At 41.0% G+C, this 19,618-nt stretch overlaps 1 protein-coding gene across 1 annotated transcript in view; it reads right to left on the bottom strand.

Moving 5' to 3' along the window:
- FBN2 (fibrillin 2) overlaps window positions 1–10,764 on the bottom strand; it is a 231,966-nt gene extending 221,202 nt beyond the window's left edge. Inside the window, exons 1-4 of the mRNA XM_004279867.3 lie at window positions 10,379–10,764; window positions 9,480–9,562; window positions 3,857–3,955; window positions 849–944 (exon numbers count right to left, since the gene is read on the bottom strand). Of these exons, the coding sequence (XP_004279915.1) occupies window positions 849–944; window positions 3,857–3,955; window positions 9,480–9,562; window positions 10,379–10,632 (532 nt within the window). The 5' untranslated portion in view covers window positions 10,633–10,764. The remainder of the gene's footprint in view (window positions 1–848; window positions 945–3,856; window positions 3,956–9,479; window positions 9,563–10,378) is intronic.
- Window positions 10,765–19,618: the final 8,854 nt, after the last annotated feature.

Raw genomic sequence — 19,618 nt, 5'->3', positions numbered from 1 at the left:
ACAAGCTAGATATTCTTGCACATCTAAGACGTGGTCTTGCTATGTTAAAATGGTTAATGAACAATTCTTAGGGAGGCCTTGATGATTAGCAGCAAACCTAGACGCTGCACCTGATGAAATGCAAACGGAGTGAAAAGGGACTTTCTTACTATTTATGATTCAACTTTCGTTAATATCATGTCCTTCTACTCATCCATACTTAAAAATATGGGGATTCCTGTAAGAGTCCCACAATTTGGGAAGCACTAACCTAAAGTATTGCCCAGTGATAAGTCAAAATACAAGAGCTATCATCCTTACATTCTTGCTAAAAGGTTGTTTTTGATTATAATAGGATATTCTCCAGTGAGTGAAGAGCTTTGCTGGATTAAAGCTCCCTCTTTCACAATGACATGATTTTTAAAAAATCACCTCACAGCCCTGTACTGTGGTGTTAAATAATAAAATATATTTGAGCAAAGGACAATTTATAAGATTGGCTCTGCTAGGGTTAAATTTGGGATATCCTAAAAACAGAGAGAGATCACAGCGAACGTTACCATTTTTTTCAGACAGGTATCCATGCTTTATGGAACTAGATAAAAGAAAATCAAGTAAATATTTACCTGTGATATATGTCAAATTTGATAAAGCACTAGTAATATTCAACAACATCAATACTCTAAAACAAAAATTTTTAAAGAACTGGAAAACATTAGGTATTCAGCTATAAGGTATGTCTTTTCTACATCAACATATTTTTAAAGGATTTTAAGATCCTTTACAAGACCTTAAGTTACGACTCAGTATCAAACGCCCACTCAATCAAATTATTTCTAATAAATCGAGTCGACCCCAATGTTGCTTACGTTGTCCACAATAAGTTCCAATATATCCTTTCTGGCACTGGCAATGGTCATCTGCACAGGTCCCACCATTCATGCACCTAACACTGCACTGCTGAACTGCAAAGAACAACAAAAAACATAAAATTATCAATCACCAGAATTATAGTATCTGTGAGAGTTATAAAACTATACTAAATACCCAATTAATGACAAATGTATTCTATGGAAGTAAATGTTATGACCCAAGCATACCTTTATTTATTTGTAGTAAGTATGCACACGAGCATATCTGTTACAACATATGTTATTTAGTATATATTTAAAATCTATTACACTTTCAATGTTAAAAGAAGGAAATATAAGGTGACTAGAAGTGTAAGTTCTAGGATGCAGGAAGCACTCATGTATCCATTCAGAATGTGGTGGCTGAGGCCTGGCACTGCCATCACCCAGTGCTTAAGCAACTGCTTCTCTTTCTCTCACATCAAGTGTTTTAACAAGGTCTGCAGGTTCCACTGGAAAATACATCTCAAATCCATCTTCTCCTTTCTGTCGCCATTGATACTGTGTGGTTCAGCTACCCTCATCTCTCACCTGGACTGAACCTGATAGGTTCCCTAGCTTCTACTCTTACCCTCTTCAAATTCTTTCTCTGCAGAGCAGCTACAGTAATCTTTTAATAATATAAATGGCATTGCTTCATTTTCTTATTGAAACCCTTTCATGCAACCCTGTTGCATTTGGGATATAATGCAACCCTTCCATGACCAAGGAGGCCATGTATTATCTCCCTGGATGTGCCTGCTTCTCTAAGACCTTCTCTTCCCAATCTTCCTCTTTGTAATCACATGAACCTTTCACAGTTTCTCAAGTGGAGGAAAGGTCTTTTGATTTGCTACTGCCTCTCCCTGTGAGGGTCCCTCCCTGGCTCTTCTCATGCCTGGCTCATTCTCGTCCTTCAGAACTCAGCTCCAATATCATGTCTCATCAGAGTGGTCTTGTCTGGCTCCTGTAACTAGGTTCCCCCTTGGCTCCAGGCTGTTCTCCTTCACTGCGAAGTTTCCTTCCGAGAACTTACCACTATCTATAATGACTCTGTGGTGTTTGTTTACTTGTGTTTTGTCTGTCTCCCTACAGGGATGTAAGCTCCGTGACAGTGGATGCCAAGTCCATTATGACATCAGGGCACTGAGCTCATTGCCATTTGCTGGGGCCAAGGAAACTGTGGAAGAAGTAGACTGTGGTCAACAATGAATCGAGAGTTTCATGCCACAGTTTCAGATGCCTACTATCCATTCAAGTGGAGATGTCCAATAGGAAATGGAACATGTGAATATGAAGCTCAGTGGAGGGATCTACTCTAGAGATAATCATTATGAGTTAGCAACACATTGGTAGTAACTGAAGACATATATGTAAACAAGTTCACCCAGGGAGGACAGAACTCTTGGGAATACCTAGCTGTGACTGTAAGGCTAATAAAGAAGATACAGAAAGGAGACCAAGAAATAATAATCAAGAAGAGGAGTATTGTGAGCCATTAATATTTTACAAGTGAAGGGAAAAGAGAGCATTTCAAGAAGATACTGATTAATGGTGCTAAATGCTTTGTGGAGCTGGAGCATCTTGAGGACTGGAAAGGAGAGAAGAGTTCCTGATGGAAAGGCAGCCAGTATTACTCAAGGCCAAATGAATTCAGGGATCCTCTATTAAATTACATACCATAAACTGAGGGTCAGCCAGTGATTGTTCAGCTGCCCAGGCAGAGGAATTAAGAAACTGAACTGTAAAAAATTTCTCCAGGTTTGGGTTTTTTGCTGAGGGTGTCGTTGAGAAAACTAAGAGAACAGGATAATGAAGATACGGGGAATGGTATCGTGCAGGCAGTCAGACAAGGGAGGTTCAGGAAAGTAGTGGAAGAAGTTTGCTAATCAGGGTGGTCAAGAAAGTCTCGATGAATTCTAAATAACAGGTTTTCAAAGGTCGGGAAAATGACAGATTATTTTCACAGAAAACGAAACTAGAGCATTAATCAGAAGCTTCATCATCAGACAATGACATTTGTTATATGAATCTTGAATCTTATATTCCTCAGTCAGATAAATTATCTATTACCTTTTCTTAGGGAAAATTTGTAGAGAGAAGTGTTAAAAATATAACAACTTCACACTAGTTTGAGGCAGACAAAGATTTATTTAATTATTGAGCAATTAAATAAATAATATCTGCTTCCACCTTGCTATAAAATATTACCTTAAACACTGGCCTAAAAGATTAATCTTGGACCTAAAGACCCATCAATTTCTACTTAGGTCATGAAAAACACAATCTTAGCCCACTGTTATTGTGATCTTACAGAGCTGTTGGGAGTCAGTATGTGAACAGCAAAATAGCTAATATATGTAAAACATCTGGTCAGTACACAATAAATAGTTGTTGTCATCTCAATCCTCTTATCCTTCCCCTTTAGTTAACCCACAAAACAGGATATGAGCCACAGGAGTTAAGCAAAGGCAATAAACAGAGCTGAGGGTTTGAGACTACAGGCTTAGGCATCAGAATCCCTGGCTTCAAATCCATGTTACTTTGGGCGAGTTAAACTTATGTGCCTCATCCTCCTTCTCTGTCAATGGGGTAATAATAGTATCTCATAATATTCATGTGAGAATTAAATAAAATGATATAGTTAAACCCTTAAAACAGTACCTGCAACATGGTAAAAACCCAGTTAAGTTATAGCTATTACTCGCAAAGAATTACTTCTCCACTAAATCCAGGCTCTTTTACTGAATAGACACATAGCATCTGGACCAGTATGAAATCATTTTTCTTAATGAAAATCACTCCCCCATTACCCCTTAGTTGTTGGTGGCAACAACTAAGCCACCAAAGATTTTTACTCCAAAGATTAGTACTGACCCAGTTAGGAAAATTATCATGGGTCTATATCCTCATTGAAAAGGACATTTAGTATTTACTCAAAATCTTACAGATAATGCAGTAAATAAGGTCACATATTAAAAACGTACTTGATTTTGATCCACAGGTTGGTGATATTTGGCCGCTGGAACAAGTACACATGTTAGGACGGGAACAAAATCCATCTCCACAACTATTTCTACAAATTGCTGTAGAAAGCACAACAGGGAAACGAACGAACAATTAGGTAATAAACCATAGTTTACAAAATAAGAAAACTATAGTTAAAAACAATAAACCTGAAAAATTAAGATATAAAATATGTGATATATTATATACAGTGGAATATTACTCAGCCATATAAAGAAACGAAATTGAGTTATTTATAATGAGGTGGATGGACCTAGAGTCTGTCATACAGAATGAGGTAGTCAGAAAGAGACAAACAAATACCATATGCTAACATATATATATATGGAATCTAAAAAAAAAAATGTTCTAACGAACCTAGAGGCAGGGCAGGAATAAAGATGCAGACATAGAGAATGAACTTGAGGACACGAGGAGGGGGAAGGGTAAGCTGGGACGAAGTGAGAGAGTGGCATGGACATACATACGGTACCAAATGTAAAATAGATAGCTAGTGGGAAGCAGCCACATAGCACAGGGAGATCAGCTCGGTGCTTTGTGACCACCTAGAGAGGTGGGATAGGGAGGATGGGACGGAGATGCAAGAGGGAGGGGATATGGGGATATATGTGTACGTATAGCTGATTCACTTTGTTATACAGCAGAAACTAACACAACATTGTAAAGCTATTATACTCTAATAAAGATGTTAAAAATATGTTTTTAAATATGTGATATATAATGCCTAATTTCAGATATACAACAAAATTACCCATTGTAGACAAGTGAATAAGTCTCTTAAGTATCCTTATGATAATGTTCACACAAATGAAGCTACTTCAAGTTCCATAATCCTAATCATTCAACTCTTATCAACACAGGTCATCTTTTCCATTCAAGGGAAAGAGTTTATAATCAGAATTCACGGTGAGAAGACAGTCTTGGTCCTAGGAAGCTGGGAGGGTTGAGGAAACCTAGAGGTCCTGCATACCTTCAGAAAACACAGCCAACTCTGTAAAGGACCTTCACAGGAGACAGAGAATGTGAAATTGGCTGAGCTGGAGGCTCCACGCTCTAACGACTTGGCCAAGCCCCAGGGGTTCCATGCACATTCCTTCCCGGCTGGTATCTGACCTGCCCCATCATCAATCTTTGTTCCCCTTAATAATTCTCTCTCTCCTTCCTCCAGCCTTTCTTCTCCCATTTTACCTCCACAACCTAGCCTATTCCCGCTGCTCAGAAAAGCTGCTGCGACATTTTGATGGAGGGAAAGTCAAAGCCTCCTGCAGCTATGACCTCCAAGGTATGAGGGTCATCAGAGCAAAGAATGTTAGGCTCACTGACACAGCACATACCACAGATCCTCAAAATCGGTAGTCCAGTGCCTTCAAATGGGAAGTCTCTCCCATATTTAGAGTCAGTTCATTTAGGAGCTGAGAGATTTATCTCTATACCCACAAGTGAATTCTCTCTGTGCACACAGGCAAGTGCTTTAATGCTCCATGAGTGGATGCGTGAAGACAGGAAGAGGAGAGTCTGGGAATGCCCTGAAACTAGCTGTAAATATGTATGTAAATGTGTGTATGTATCTTTCACTAGGGAGGGGGTCTCACAACTTTCAAAGAGATCTGAGCCCCTCAATATGTAATGTAAAGGGTGTGTTCTATAGAAATGAACTAACTCAATAAATGTTTTTCTTCTCCGGATTGCCTTTTGACACCCACATAATATGGCCAGCATCTCTATTACCACTCCCTATAAACGAAAATGTCATAAATTATAGTGTGAAGATAAAAAACAATTTTAGGCAAGAACATGGCTTCTGCCATGGAGTTGACTATTAATTCTTAAAATGTGTTAGATTTTCTGACACATTTCCAATGAAAAATGTTTACTAAAACATTGTTTTATCTCAAAGCCCCCTTACCCTCAGTAGGCAGACAGTTAGTCTAGGCTTACGTTATATACGAAGTGCCCCTTCCCAGGTCCTAAACCCAAAGAAGGTCTGATGGGCTGGAGACTACTCATCCTCAGACAGAGCCCTGTCATGGCCACAGGTGTACCCTGTATATCCATGAACCCATGAGAAGCAAGAATGCTTAGGCTCTTTCTCTTCATACTCATCTCAAACTATAGTACATCTTATCTAAATATCTGTCCCTCCCACAATTACAAAAACGATGAGGCCCAGAAATACCAGAGGGGAAAGGAGAGAGGACCTGGGTGTTGGGATTTCAGTGATGCTGGGAGAAGATGCATGGCACAGTGGAGAGTAAATGAATGGTATGCAAGAGGTCTGAGGTTGAGTTCCCACTCTGCCATTGACCCACTGCAAGCTCGGAAAAAAACCCACAGCTTCTCTGGGTTTAGTTTTCTCATTGGTAAAATAAAACAAAAGGATTATACTGGAATGTCCTGATGTCTCTTCGGGTCTCAAATGCTATGATTCTGGGCCAACCCCTTCCCACTGTTATTCACTGATCAAAATGCTCTTCATAGTATAATTTCACAACAAAAAAATTAATAAGCAAACTTTTCCATTGCTTCATGTTCTAACAAGATTTTAAAAAAACAAATGGAGAGTGAGAAAGTCAATTTCATCCTTTTGGAAACAAATATTTGGAAGTTTGGAAGTACTTCAGTGATTTTTGCAGGCCACAATTAAGAACAATAACAACAAGACGCAGACTCAAGTCAAAATGCATTAAGTTTCCAGTAGTTTGAGAAGTATATTTTTATTTTAATATCTTCTCATGAAGCCTGGTCAAGGCCAACCAGATTAAAATTCTAGGAGTTGATCATTTTAATATCTTTCTGTAAAGAAAAAATGTTGATGTATAAATGTATAAGGAAATTAATCTTTGGTCCTCCTTTTCTATTTGTATTTCACTTATTCTCTTTTTGTAAGTTTCCTCAGAGCTTTTCTTTTGCTAAATGATGGAAATTCAATAACTATAATAAATAATTTGTTATCATAAGAAAGTCATGGAATGAAAATTCTTCTTTTATTGAAGTCTAGTTGATGTACAATATTAGTTTCAGGTGTATAGCACACAGTGATTCAGTGTTTTTGCAGATTATACTCCATTATGTTATTACAATATAATGGTTAAAATTCCCTGTGCTATACAATATATCCTTGTTGCTTATCTATTTTACACATAGTAGTTTGTATCTGTTAATCCCATACCCCTAATTTGTCCCTTCCCCACTTCTCCCCTTTGTAACCACTAGTTTTCTGTATCTATGAGTCTGTTTCTGTTTTGCACATACATTCATTTATATTATTTTTTAGATTCCACATATAAGTGATATCATACATTTTTTTCTTTCTCTGTCTGACTTATTTCACTAAGCATAATTTTCTCTAGGTCCATCCACATTGCTGCAAATGGCAGAATTTCATGGAATGAAAATTCTTAATTTTGACTTTATGATGGTTTCAATTTAGTTATTACCTCCATATACTACAGTTTTAAATGTCAGACTAATTGAACTAGTGAATTTAATGCAAAATATTAAGGTAAAATTTAGATGAGACCCATGCAAGAGAATATAAACGCATTACAGTCTCCCTCTCTTTTGTGCACTATTTTATAGTCTTGGGTATTTGAATTACCTTTTAAATGTGCTAATAAATATTTTTGTAGATATCTCTTGACACAAGTACTGTAAATGTTTCTTGGAGATGTAAAGATCATTTCAAAGTTTATGCTTTGTATAGATTTATGATACATGTACATTCCAGTGTATTTCATAAGCACCCAAATGCTTGGAGTATCAGAAATGAGGGCTACAATATTCACTGTTACTTTGAGATTTCCAAAGCTGATTTTCTAAACATGTAAAGAGCACACTGTTACTCAAAGAGCAAAAATATATTTAAAGCTGACACTCAGAGGGCCATATATATACGTATACATTTTTTTTTCCTACTGCGAATATTCTGGAAGGCTCTGTTCTCTGGAATTCCCATTCCACACTGATCCAATAAAATCTGACTTTACAGATTTTCAACACGTACCATAAACCAATCCCTTCTCCTCGGCTACTCTCCAACTCAATAATGGCAGTCACATTCATTACATTTAGTGAGTCAGACTTTCCGCAGTGCCTAAGTCACTCCCGGCTAGTATGGCAGGTGTGTGGTGAGTGACTTAGCTGTTTCAGAATTCTAGGAACCATGGAAGTTTAAAGCAGGCACAGTAACACCCTACTGGTCTGAAAAAGTAAATGCACCCTCTACACACGCCTCATGTATATGACTTATGTGCTGGAGGGGAAAATATCCAATACCCTTCCATTCTATTTAATAAAAGTAAAGGCTTATAATCAAAAGGTTTATTTAAAGTATTTATGAATCACCCTAAAGAACACAGTTGTTGCTTCCTGTTTTTGCCTCATTACTGGATACTGTGGGATTTTTAGGGTAGAAATAATAAGAAGCTAGTATTCACAACACTTGAGATACCATGCCTTTTTAAAAACTGCACAGAAATAACATCAAGTGTCTATCTCAAACCCACAAAACCAATAAATATAGAGTCAGAGATGCCACTACATCCTTATTATCCCTTGGCTAGTGTGGCTTGCCCTTTTTCTCCCTTCATGTGGCATAATTATCTTTTCCCTGGAGAATATTGAGGTCAATCTAAAGTCAAGACTGTCTCTAAATAAATGTGCTATGACACCTGGCTGTCCTCCCAACAAGGCAAATGTGGCTGTGCTATATAAATACACAAGAAAAGGCCAGTCACACTTCAACTCACAAATTCACAGGCATGTGAAGTAAGACATCCCATAGTCCACCACTGTGAGGCTGATAATGATAACTAATGACTTCTCCAATTAAAACTTGGAGAGCTGGGTATACACTTTGGAAACTGAATAAAATAATCAAAACTTTTAAGGTCAGATATGCAAAACTTTTGAAGTTCTAAGACTGACACTTTGGAAATCTACTGTACACTATGAGATCTGGGATCTGGAAATCCTAAATTTCCTAAATGTCTTCCAAAAATTAAAAAAAAAAAAAAGTCAAGCCATTTGGAAGAGTTCTCTCTTTTAAAATTTTCGTTAACCTGGATCAACTCTAAATCTCTGAGAGTGCTCCTTTCATATCTATGTTAGATGACTGTTGAGATGAAACCAGAGATAATAAAGCGGTTTTGTACGGAGGCCTAAGCAAGCTTGATCTTCAGAAGGCCTAAACCTCCTGCAGAGTCAAAAGGCAGATAATTTACATAATCACATTGTGGTCTTATCTGCTCTCCTTCAGGAAAAAGTGGTGTGGGTTATCTGGGGAATTGCTGTACTCCCCCTTCAGTTTGTATTAATAGACATAGAAAGATAAAACTTCCAAGTATCTTTGAAACCTTTATTATTATTGCCCTTCAACAGAGTCTACAAGTGAAGTCTAAACCGAAGCAAACTGGCTGCTTCTTCCCCACCATTCAAATGGGGCCGCGCGTCCTAATTATTACTGCTATGTGGCCACCGGATTCTAAACGCAAATGTGTGTCCAAACGACTGGATGCAAGAGGTCGGCCCTGAGATGGGGCCGAGCGTGCTGCCCCCAAACTGCGATCCCAGCCTAGCACTCACGGACAATGCATTGGTTTCCTCCAGGGAGCGTCTTCCATCCCGGGCAGCAGTAGGAGTGGAACCTGGATCCGCATACGTTGGGCCTGTGATAGACAAGTGAAGTAACGCACACTTAGAGAGGGGTGCGGTAATACATTAGCAGTTTTCGTAACATTTATGGGACAACCAACAGACCAAAACTACACGTCAAATTCTTGGGGCTTGGGGCTCAGACGTGGAAGTGAACGAGCTAGACACTGGAATGAGGAGGGTCAGAAATGTCTAAACATTGCCTTTCATCCGCCCTCCGTTGCTACCTTTTTAAGGAGCGAAAAGAAACAGGGAAACATATAATTTGCTACTATTCTAGCCTCCGGATGCAGAGAACAAAGGGAACACTCCGTTTCAAAAATCCTTGCCCTCGTCCCCAAATCCATCCCTCCTTGATCAACTGTTACTTTGGCCCCGACATGTCAAGGATGGCGAGTCGGAAGGTGGAGCGCTCGGCTTGATGATTAGAATGAGCTGTAAGTCCCGCACACGTCCTCAAACAAAAGGCTCGGGAGTTGCGCCCCCGACGGTGGGGAGCAGGCAGGCTTGACCAGCCCCGGCGCGGGGCGGCCTCAAGCGCGCCTTCCGCCAGGAACTTGTCCCCGCACGGCGGGCTCTGCAGGCACTCCGCGATCCGCACCCGGGGGCCTCCGACCCACCCGCTGCTCAACCCCCCGAGGGAGGTTTTTTTTGTGTTTTTTTTTTTTGCCGGCCGAACTGCTGAGGAAAAGGGGGAGGCGCTTCTGGGAGTCTTCGGGGTCTACTGGTGGAAGGGGCCTCGGCTCTAGCCGCCAGAACTGAGTTTTGGGAGGGGGTGGGATGGAAAGCTGCCAAGCCGAGGTTTCCCCCCGTGCCGCCTGCCCACCTACCCTCGGAGCACGTCCTGCTGTCCTCGCCTGCGGACGCGGCTGGCCGCCGCGACGCCCTCCTCCCGGTACTCGGGCACTGCGAACCCGCCTTCAGAGCCCGCCGCTGCGGGCCTGACCTGTTGCGGCGGCGACTGGGGCCGGGGCGGCTTGGGCGGCGGGGGCTGGGGCTGGCCGGCTGTGCCCTGCGCCCAGAGCGCCACGCAGCCCAGCCACACGAAGTAGGGCTGGAGACACAGCCGCCGTCGTCTCCCCATCGCGCGCGCTGAGAGCGCGCGGACCGTGGTCCGCGGAGACGGAGCGCTCGAAGACAAAATCTACGCGGCCCGAAAAAAGTCAGGTCTAACAAGCCCTTCGTCGGCTCCGGAGACTCCCTTGAGCTCGGGCTCCCTGCTCTAGTGGGAGTCCAGGACCGAGCGCTGGCCCGCTGACTGCCGGCGAGGCGCGAGCTCTAGAGCAGCGGGCGGCGAGGCGCGGCGGCGGAGCGGCCGGCAGCCCCGCGCGGTCCACGTTGCATCCCCCGGGCCGCTGCCCCGAGCGACTCCAGGACCGCCAGCAGGCGGGGGCGGGAAATTACAAAAGTAACCCGAGCAGCCGCGGCGTAAAGTTACAAAGAAAGCGGACCTCAAAAGAAAAAAAGGGCCTGCACGCAGCGACTCGGCGGATTCCCGTGCGCTCCGGGTACAGATCTTGGAAAGCTGCAAAAGTCACCAGAAAGAAGCCGGAAAGCAAACAAAAGTCGCCCCCCAAAGAAAAGGAGGGTCTTCTCCCGGCTCGCCCGGAGTTCCACTGGGCAGCGACGCGCCGGCGGCGGCCGAAGAGCAGGGCGGAGGTGCGCGGGACCGGGGCGAGACGCCGGTGAGAGGGAGGGCGGGAGGCTGGACGCCGGGGAAGATGCGGCGGGCGAGGGCGCGGCGCGGGGGTTTTGAGGCCCGGCGGGGCGCTGGGCGGGCCGGCGGGCGGCGGCTGTCAGTGGGGGCTGGAGCGCAGCCGTCCACACGTGGGGCGCAGCCCTGACCGAGGGGCCGGCTCAGAGTGGGCGGAGACAGAGTAAGGGGGCGATGGGGTGGGGAGGAACGAGGGGAGCCAGGGGCTGGGGGAGGGGAAGAGGAAGGAAAGGGGTAGGGTGAAGGGAGGGGAAAGGACTCAGATTGGGGAGAAGGGGGGCGATCCGGAGAGGAAGGCCAGGGTTTGGAAAAGGGACTTGGAAAGAGGGATTGGCGAGCTTGGGTACGAGAGGAAATGAGCGGGGGATGGGGGCGAGGTTAGGGCGAGGAGAGAAGTGGGAAAGGGGAGGGAGGGCGGGGGGGCCTGGAGGAGGGGGCGAGGCGCTAGTCGACTTTGCTTCCCGTCCCCCTCAATTGGCCGCTAGCTCTGTTTTGACTGCCTGTACAAAGCGAGCAGACGACGGGGGAGGGGGCAGTTAGGGAGCAGATTTGGGAAAGGCGACTGCAGCCCCTTCCCTCCCCCTCCGCCCTCGCTGGGCCACGGACCAGGGACGAGGGTCTCTAAACGTGCCTGGCTTGGCTACACCCGCAGCTGAACTTCCCCACTCGACAGAGGCCACAAGGTTGAGGATGAGAACGGGTCCTCCTGCAGGGACCCAGACCCAGACCCGGGGATGCGGGATTCTCAGTCAAGCAGGACTAGAGACTCCCGCGGGAGTTGGCTGCAACCTCCATCCGAGGAGGCCGGGCCCTCCCCATCGCCCTCCTACCCCCACCTCCCCATCGGGAGCGGCGTCAGTCTGCGGAACCCGCAGAGGGGCTGGGCGTTTCCGGATTGAAATGCGCCCTCCACCTCCAAGACCGAGCTCACGTAGCCGCGGGGAGCCTTGGCAGCTTGCAGGCGCCGCGGTCCTGGGGAGTCCGTACAGGGGGTGTGCTTCGGGGTGAGCCCTGCCAGGACTCTGCATGAGTTCGCAGCCAGAGAAGAGTTAGATCCCCAGAAGTGTGTTTGGGGGGGGGACGCGCATGGTGGGTAAATGGATCTTGGGGCATATCCCTGGTTCCTGTCTTAGACTTCTGATTAATGGTTAAACGTTAGCAATTGGTGCATCCACTGGCTGGCCACATGCCCTCTGGATCTGAGAGTAGCCTCTGTGCTCACCCGACTTTGGGGTCTTCCTTTGTGGCCCTGACTTCATGAGATTTCTGTGAAGCCCTAATTGTCTCTCAGCATTTCATAATTAAAAATCTAACACCCCTGAAATCTGGGACTGGACATCCAATCATGGTTTAGGATATAGTACGAGACACCAATGTCTGGATTATTCAGGCCTAGAGAAACTTACTTTAAAGATTTATATACCTAAAGATTTTTTCCTGGCCCAATTTGCCCAGATGTGCTATTTGGCAGCCAAAATTCTCTGAGAATTGGCATAGCTCCCTCCCTTTTTCCCCAATGTAGTTAGGCAACGACTTTTAAGGTAGTATTCCTTCTTAACAGTATTCTCATAAGGAAAAGTAGGCACAACATAATTTCATGTGGGACACCAATCTGTTCAAATCCAAAGAAACTAAAGACAGCAAGAGAGGTATTTGTCATGCCCTGTCCTTCAAACAAAATCATTTTAATTAAAAGAGCTAAATAAAGTATCCCCTGGGTTAAAGCAGTGTTTTAATCATACTTTTTAAACATTTAGCCCCATTAAATGGGTTTTTATTTAATACTTAAATAGTTTTGTGGTTCATGTCTGTCTATCGTATCAAATCCAAATGCTCTAAAATTACATAGGCATTTATCCTTAGACTCACCAATTCCACATTTAGAAATGTATTTAAAAGATAAAACAGGCAAAAAATGAAATGATGAATGCCGTATTCTGTTCATTGCAGCACTGTTTATAATGGCAAAAGATTAGGAATACAAAGTTCCCATCCACAAGAAACTGGTTGAATATGGTTTAATCCATTCGGTAGAATACTATACAGCTGTAATAAATCAATGAGGATCTCTCTATACTCCTATGAGTGATCTCTAGAATATACAATTCAATGAAAAAGAAAAACAAACAAACAAAAAAACCAAACTGCAGATAGACTAGGTAAATCTATTGAGACAAAAAGAAGAATAAAGGTTACCAAGGGCTGAAGTGGGAGAAGGGAATCAGGAATCATTGTTTAATGGGTATAGAGTTTCCATTTAAGATGATGAAAATGTTCTGAAAATTAATAATGTGATAATGATTCCACAATATTTTGAATGTACTTAATGCCACTGAATTGTATACTTAAATATGGCTAAAATGATAAGCTTCATGTTGTGTATATTTTACAACAATAAAAATTTTAATGTAAGGTGCAGGATATTGTATACGGTATGCTACCTTTGGGGGGCAAACATGCACATGCATGTGTGTGTGTGTCTGTGTGCGTACACTTTTAAAAAACAGAAGTATAAACCATATCTAATAAAAATAGTTATCTTAGAGAAGGAAGAGGATGTGAAGGAATAGATAATGATGGAACCTCTACCTTTCCAAACATGCCTTGTTTTATAGTTCTAACTTTGGAGCCATGTGTATATCTTATATAGTTAAAAACAAAATTAAATTTAAAAGAGCTATGCCTAAAAATTGAAAAGAAACTAAAACAAATGAACCTGTTTATCACATTAGTGTCATAAATGGAGAGAATTATTATTTAAAGTGACATTTAAACGGGATGTAGGATGTAACCTACATCCTTTAGTAGGATGTAACCTAAGGATGAAATGAACAAGAAGTCTGAAATTGCATTCCATGGTGGTAATGTGAGAGAGAGAGATTGGGAAGGGGGAGAGAGAAAGAGGGAGATAGATATTAGAAATCATGATTTCAGCATAAGAGAAAAGAGATTAAATATAAAATGAAAGTAAAAACACTGCAAGTTAAATTGAATTAAAATGCCAAGATGTAATCAGAACTTACATTTTTCATTAAAAAATATGTATTTCCTGGTCCTATGCATTGAAAAGACCTGAAAGTAGTGACAGCCCAATAGCAATGAAAACCCACTGTGCTCAGATTGTGGATCCTAAATACCATTTCCCAATAAAAGGAATGAGGGCTCCTTTGGGTAGGTGGCTGACTTCAGGTCTGGGGCAGGAACTATGTAAAATGAGTCTGGATTATCTATTTTTTCATATTTGAAAGCAAGGAAATTATCAAACAATTTAGGGTCATGTCAAAAGGAAACAGGACCTAACTTGAAAAGGATTCCACTGACGAAAGATGGGAAAAGCTGAACATCACAAAGAAAAATGACTGCAAAGGACTGAAATGTATGAAATGTGTAAATAGTCAAGAATTACAAATGATACTTTAAACAAAAATTAATTAGTCACTTTGGAGATTGTTAGGGCACAGCTTATTCTAGAAACATTGATAAATAAAATAATCAAACATTTATTTTGCCTTTGCTGGATAGACTCAGAGAAAGTATTTCTTTAAAAAATTACAGTTGTAAACACAGGAATGATAGAATTTTTAAAAATCTCAACTTTGCAAACTCTAATGAAATAATGGATCCAGGCAAGAGTTATTAATGGCTGCTAAAACTGCAAAGTCAAGGATTCTTGATTGCGGGCCATCTTCTCTCTGGAGGACATTTGGCAACATCTGGAGACATTTTTTTTTTTTTTTTTTTTTTTTTGTGGTACGCGGGCCTCTCACCGCTGTGGCCTCTCCCTTTGTGGAGCACGGGCTCCGGACGCGCAGGCTCAGCGGCCATGGCTCACGGGCCCAGCCGCTCCGCGGCATGTGGGATCCTCCCGGACCGGGGCACGAACCCGTGTCCCCTGCATCGGCAGGCGGACTCTCAACCACTGCGCCACCAGGGAAGCCCTGGAGACATTTTTTATTGTCACAATAAGATGGTGTGTATGGGGCAAAAGTGTTGAGGGTACCAGGAATCCTACTAAGTATCCTACAATGCATAGGACAGTCCCCCATAACAAAGTATTATCTGGTCCAAAATAACAATTTATTTGAGAACCGTTGCATTAGGTGAACAGTCAGTGGGGACCTTTTTAATGAATGATTCAAGCTGTTACCCCCAGAACCTAGTGATTATTGCTAACTTCTAAAAAAATAGGATAATCAGACATTATGTGTCTTCTTAAGTGGTACAACTAGAGGCACACAGAACTGCCTGTGAAATATGTTTGTCAAAAAAAAGGAACCTAAATGTAATCATAACTTTATATTTAATAATATAAATTTTCAGTTTCTAGGAACTATGGAGAGTAGTAAAACACATTAAATGATACCTCAGGAATACAGTCAACCAGATCTAGAATGTGGGAGATACCACAGGACCAAAGTTTTTCAAATACATGACGTGAGTATAGAAAAGGGAGGGGAGCTCTTTTGATCCAACAATCCCATGCAATGTTTGTACCTTATCTGAGATTGTTATTTGAACACAGGTGTAAAACAAAATTTTGAGGCAGTATGTGGGGGTGGGGGTGAAAGCTGATTATTAGCTAGTAAAGATTTATTTTCAATTTTAGGGAGTGTGAAAATGGTATCGTGGCTATATTTTTTAATAATATTTTCTAATACTGACTAAATTCTTTATGGGTCAAATGATATGATGCCTGGGATTTGACATAAAATACCACAGGAAAAACACAGGCAGGGTTCTAAAAAGATGGAGTAGATGTACTTTCCTCTATTCCTCTTGCTAAGTATACTTAGCTGAACATCCTGGACATTATGTATAGAAAAAAAGAGTAAGAAGACTCTGATCAGTGGAGAGAAGATGGCAGACTTGCCAGGGACCTGAGTCACAACATGGAAGTGAATTCCTTGGGTTTTTTTGTTTTTTGTTTTTTTGCTTCATACATTGTGGACTGGGTGCTGGAGTAGGTGACAACCTGGAAATGCCAACTGGCACAGACCAAAAAAAAAAGCCTCCAAAAAAACCCTGAATTCTCTAGCCAAAGGACAGGAAAGGGGCATACTAGCCAGCCAGAAAACTTGTAGATGATAACTGCTCTATAACCAGCCAAACATCACAGAAAAAAAAAATGTGGTCACCCCCAACCAGCAAAGGCCAAGTGAAGACTTTAAACTTTCATCCTTGCCAGGCTGTAACAAGGTGTCCTTCCCCAGAGTAGTGTCAGAGAAGGCCAAATAATGGGCCACTCCATCCCCCTGCTGCCCCCACAGTGCCAATGGAGAACCTGGACTTCCACTCCCACCTAACAGTAATGAAGTGCCCCTGTCTGCTGGGATGGTATCAGAGGAGTCCTAGTAGAGAGTCAGGACCCTTATCATTGCCCATTCCCATGGGAAGCCAAGGAGAGCCACATGGGGAGCAATAATAAAGCATGTCTCTCCCTCCCAGCCAGGGTGGTATAGCAGAAATTTAGTGGGGAGCTAGTACTTCCACCCCAGCCCAGCAATTACAAAGTGCTCCTCACATCTCAATTGCGTCAACAGAGGCAGAACATGGACTTCTCCTGCCATCTAATAGTAATGAGGCAGCACCCTTCTCTCTTCACCCCCAACCCCGTGCAGTATCAGAAAAGGCTGCTGAAACAGATGACTTAAATAAGATCCAAAGTATCATAACACACAAAATGTCCAGGATTCAATTGAAAATTACTCCTCATACCAAGAACCAGGAAAATCTCAATGTAAATGAGAAAAGAAAAGTAATACTCACCAGTGCTGAGATGACGCATGTGTTAGGATTTTCTGACTATGGCTTTAAAGCAGACATGATAAAAATGTTTCAAAGAGCATTTGTGAACATGCTTGAAACAAAAGAAAAAAAAAAGAAAAAAAGAAAGCCTCAACAAAGAAATAGAAGATATAATGAACTAAATGGAAATTTTATAAGTGAAAAATTCAATAATTAAAATTTAATAGCTTAATAAATGGGTTAACAGCAAAATGGAGAGGACAGAGGAAAGAATCAATGAACTTGAAGGTGGAATAATAGAAATTACCCAAACAAAAAGAGAAACTAGATTGAAAAAACACACAACCAGAGTTTCAGGGATCTGTGAGACTATAACAAAAATATTTAACATTTCGTCATCAGAATCTGGAAGAGGAGTGTAGAGCTGCTAAGAAACTACTTGAAGAAATAATGGTTGAATATTTGCCAAATTTAGCAAAAGACATAAACATACAGATTCAAGAAGCTAAATAAATCTCAAACAGTATAAACGCAAAGGAATCCACATCAAGATTTCTCATAGTCAGACTCATGAAAATCAAAGACAAAGAAAGCAGCAAGAGAAATGACACCTTACTGGTAGGGGAAAACAATTCAAATGACAGCAAGTTTCTCATCAGAAACCATGGAGGCCAGAAGGAAGTGGCATACATTTCTCGAGTGCTGAAAGAAAAGAACTGTCAATGCAGAGTTCTATCCCCAGTAACAATATTTTTCAGGAAAGAAAGGGAAATCAAGATGTCAGATGAAGGAAACAAAAAGGAGTTGTCTCCAGCAGAGAGGGGATGTCCCCTCTCACCACTCCTGTTCAATATTGTACTGGAATAAGAGAAGAGAAGGAAATAAAAGTTATACAAATTGGGAAGGAAGAAATAAAACAGTCCTTATTTGCAGATGACATAATTGTCTATCTAGAAAATTCTGAAGAATCAACAAAAAACTCCTGGAACTAATACATAGTTATAGTAAGTTTGCAGGATACAAGGTCAATATAGACAAGTTGGTTGCTTTCCTGTATATCAATAAATTATTGGCAAAAATATTAGATATACATCTAACAAAATATGTACAAGATCTATATGAGGGTAACTACACAAATCTGAAGAAAGAAAAGAAGATTTAAATAAGTGGAGAGATATTCCTTGTTCATGGATGAAAAGACTCAATACTGTTAAGATGTCAGTTCTTCTCAACTTGATTTACAGGTCCAACACAATGCCAATTAAAATACCAGCAAGTTATTTTGTAGATATTGACAAACTGATTCTAAAGATTATATGAAGAAGCAAAATACTCATAATATCGTACACAATATTGAAGAATAGTCAGAGGATTGACACTACCCAACTTCAAGACTTACTATAAAAGCTACGGTAATCAAGATGGTGTGGTTATTGGATACATGGGTGTTTATTATATTTCTGTCTCTAATTTTGTATATATTTGAAGGTTTTCATAATGAAAAGATTTTTTTAAATGCTACATACTTGTTCCTGAGAGCCTGTTTCAACTGCCCTTTTCTCTGTGTTTTCTCCCTTCCCCTAATAACCAAAACTTTATCTACACTCTAGGTTTTATCAGTTTTCCTGATTTTCTGTTTCTTAAATAAGAAATTTCTGCTTTAATCATTATTATCTTATTTCTTATGTTTTCCTTGAAAAACTGCATGATTTAATTTTGTAGTTGTTATTCAGATATATTAGTCCAATGCTTATTTGTTTAGATTCCTTTTTAATTGCTTAAATGTGTAAAACTATGAGTGCTCAACTTCAGATAATCCCTAAATTTTTTGATGTAGAATGTATTCATAATCTGTATTTTATAAATTTTCTTCATTTTTCATTCTGAATTTGAAGTATTTAAGAGAAAGGCACATACTTTTCTGTGGCTAGATATTTTTCTATTTATGATTATTAATTTCTAGTTTTATTGTAGTGTGTTCATGGGTCATGGTCTCTTCTTCATGTATTTGTGTATATATTTGGAAATGATCTGTGTTCTTTATATAGCACTGGTTTTGTAAATTTTCCATGGAAAGAAATGTTAAATTTTCCATGAAAAGAAGGTATGTATCTTTCATGTTGTAGAGTTTGAGGCATATCTGTTAGCTGGAGTATAATTATATTATTAAAATTCTCTGTATGTTTATTTTGATGTGTAGTTGGTCTGTCATAAGCCTACAGGAGCAAGTTAAAATCTGCTGCTAATACTGTGTTTCTATCCACTTTTTGTTTTCCTGCAGTTTTTGTTTTCATCTCTTATTATAAATGTACACATTTGTGGCAGCTCTATTCTCATTGTAAACTGTATACCTCATACCTATAAAATGGATCTCTACCTTATCTAACATTTGTTTTGGATTTAGTCTTGGTGATACTGATATTTTCAATGAAGATATTTTTTGTTACTACATATTTGCCTATCGTGTCTTGTTTTCCCATATAATCTGAATCTTTTAGCTCTGGATGCTTCTTGTGTATTCAACAGATTGTTTGGTATTTTTAAAAATCAAATCTGATCATCTTTGTGTGAATATATCCTTTTTACATTCGATGTCAAAACAAATATATTT

Source organism: Orcinus orca, chromosome 3 (genome assembly GCF_937001465.1).
Source record: "Orcinus orca chromosome 3, mOrcOrc1.1, whole genome shotgun sequence".
Lineage (NCBI taxonomy): Eukaryota > Metazoa > Chordata > Mammalia > Artiodactyla > Delphinidae > Orcinus > Orcinus orca.
Note: the sequence above shows the minus strand (reverse complement) of the source record. Positions and strands in the feature narration are given on the sequence as shown.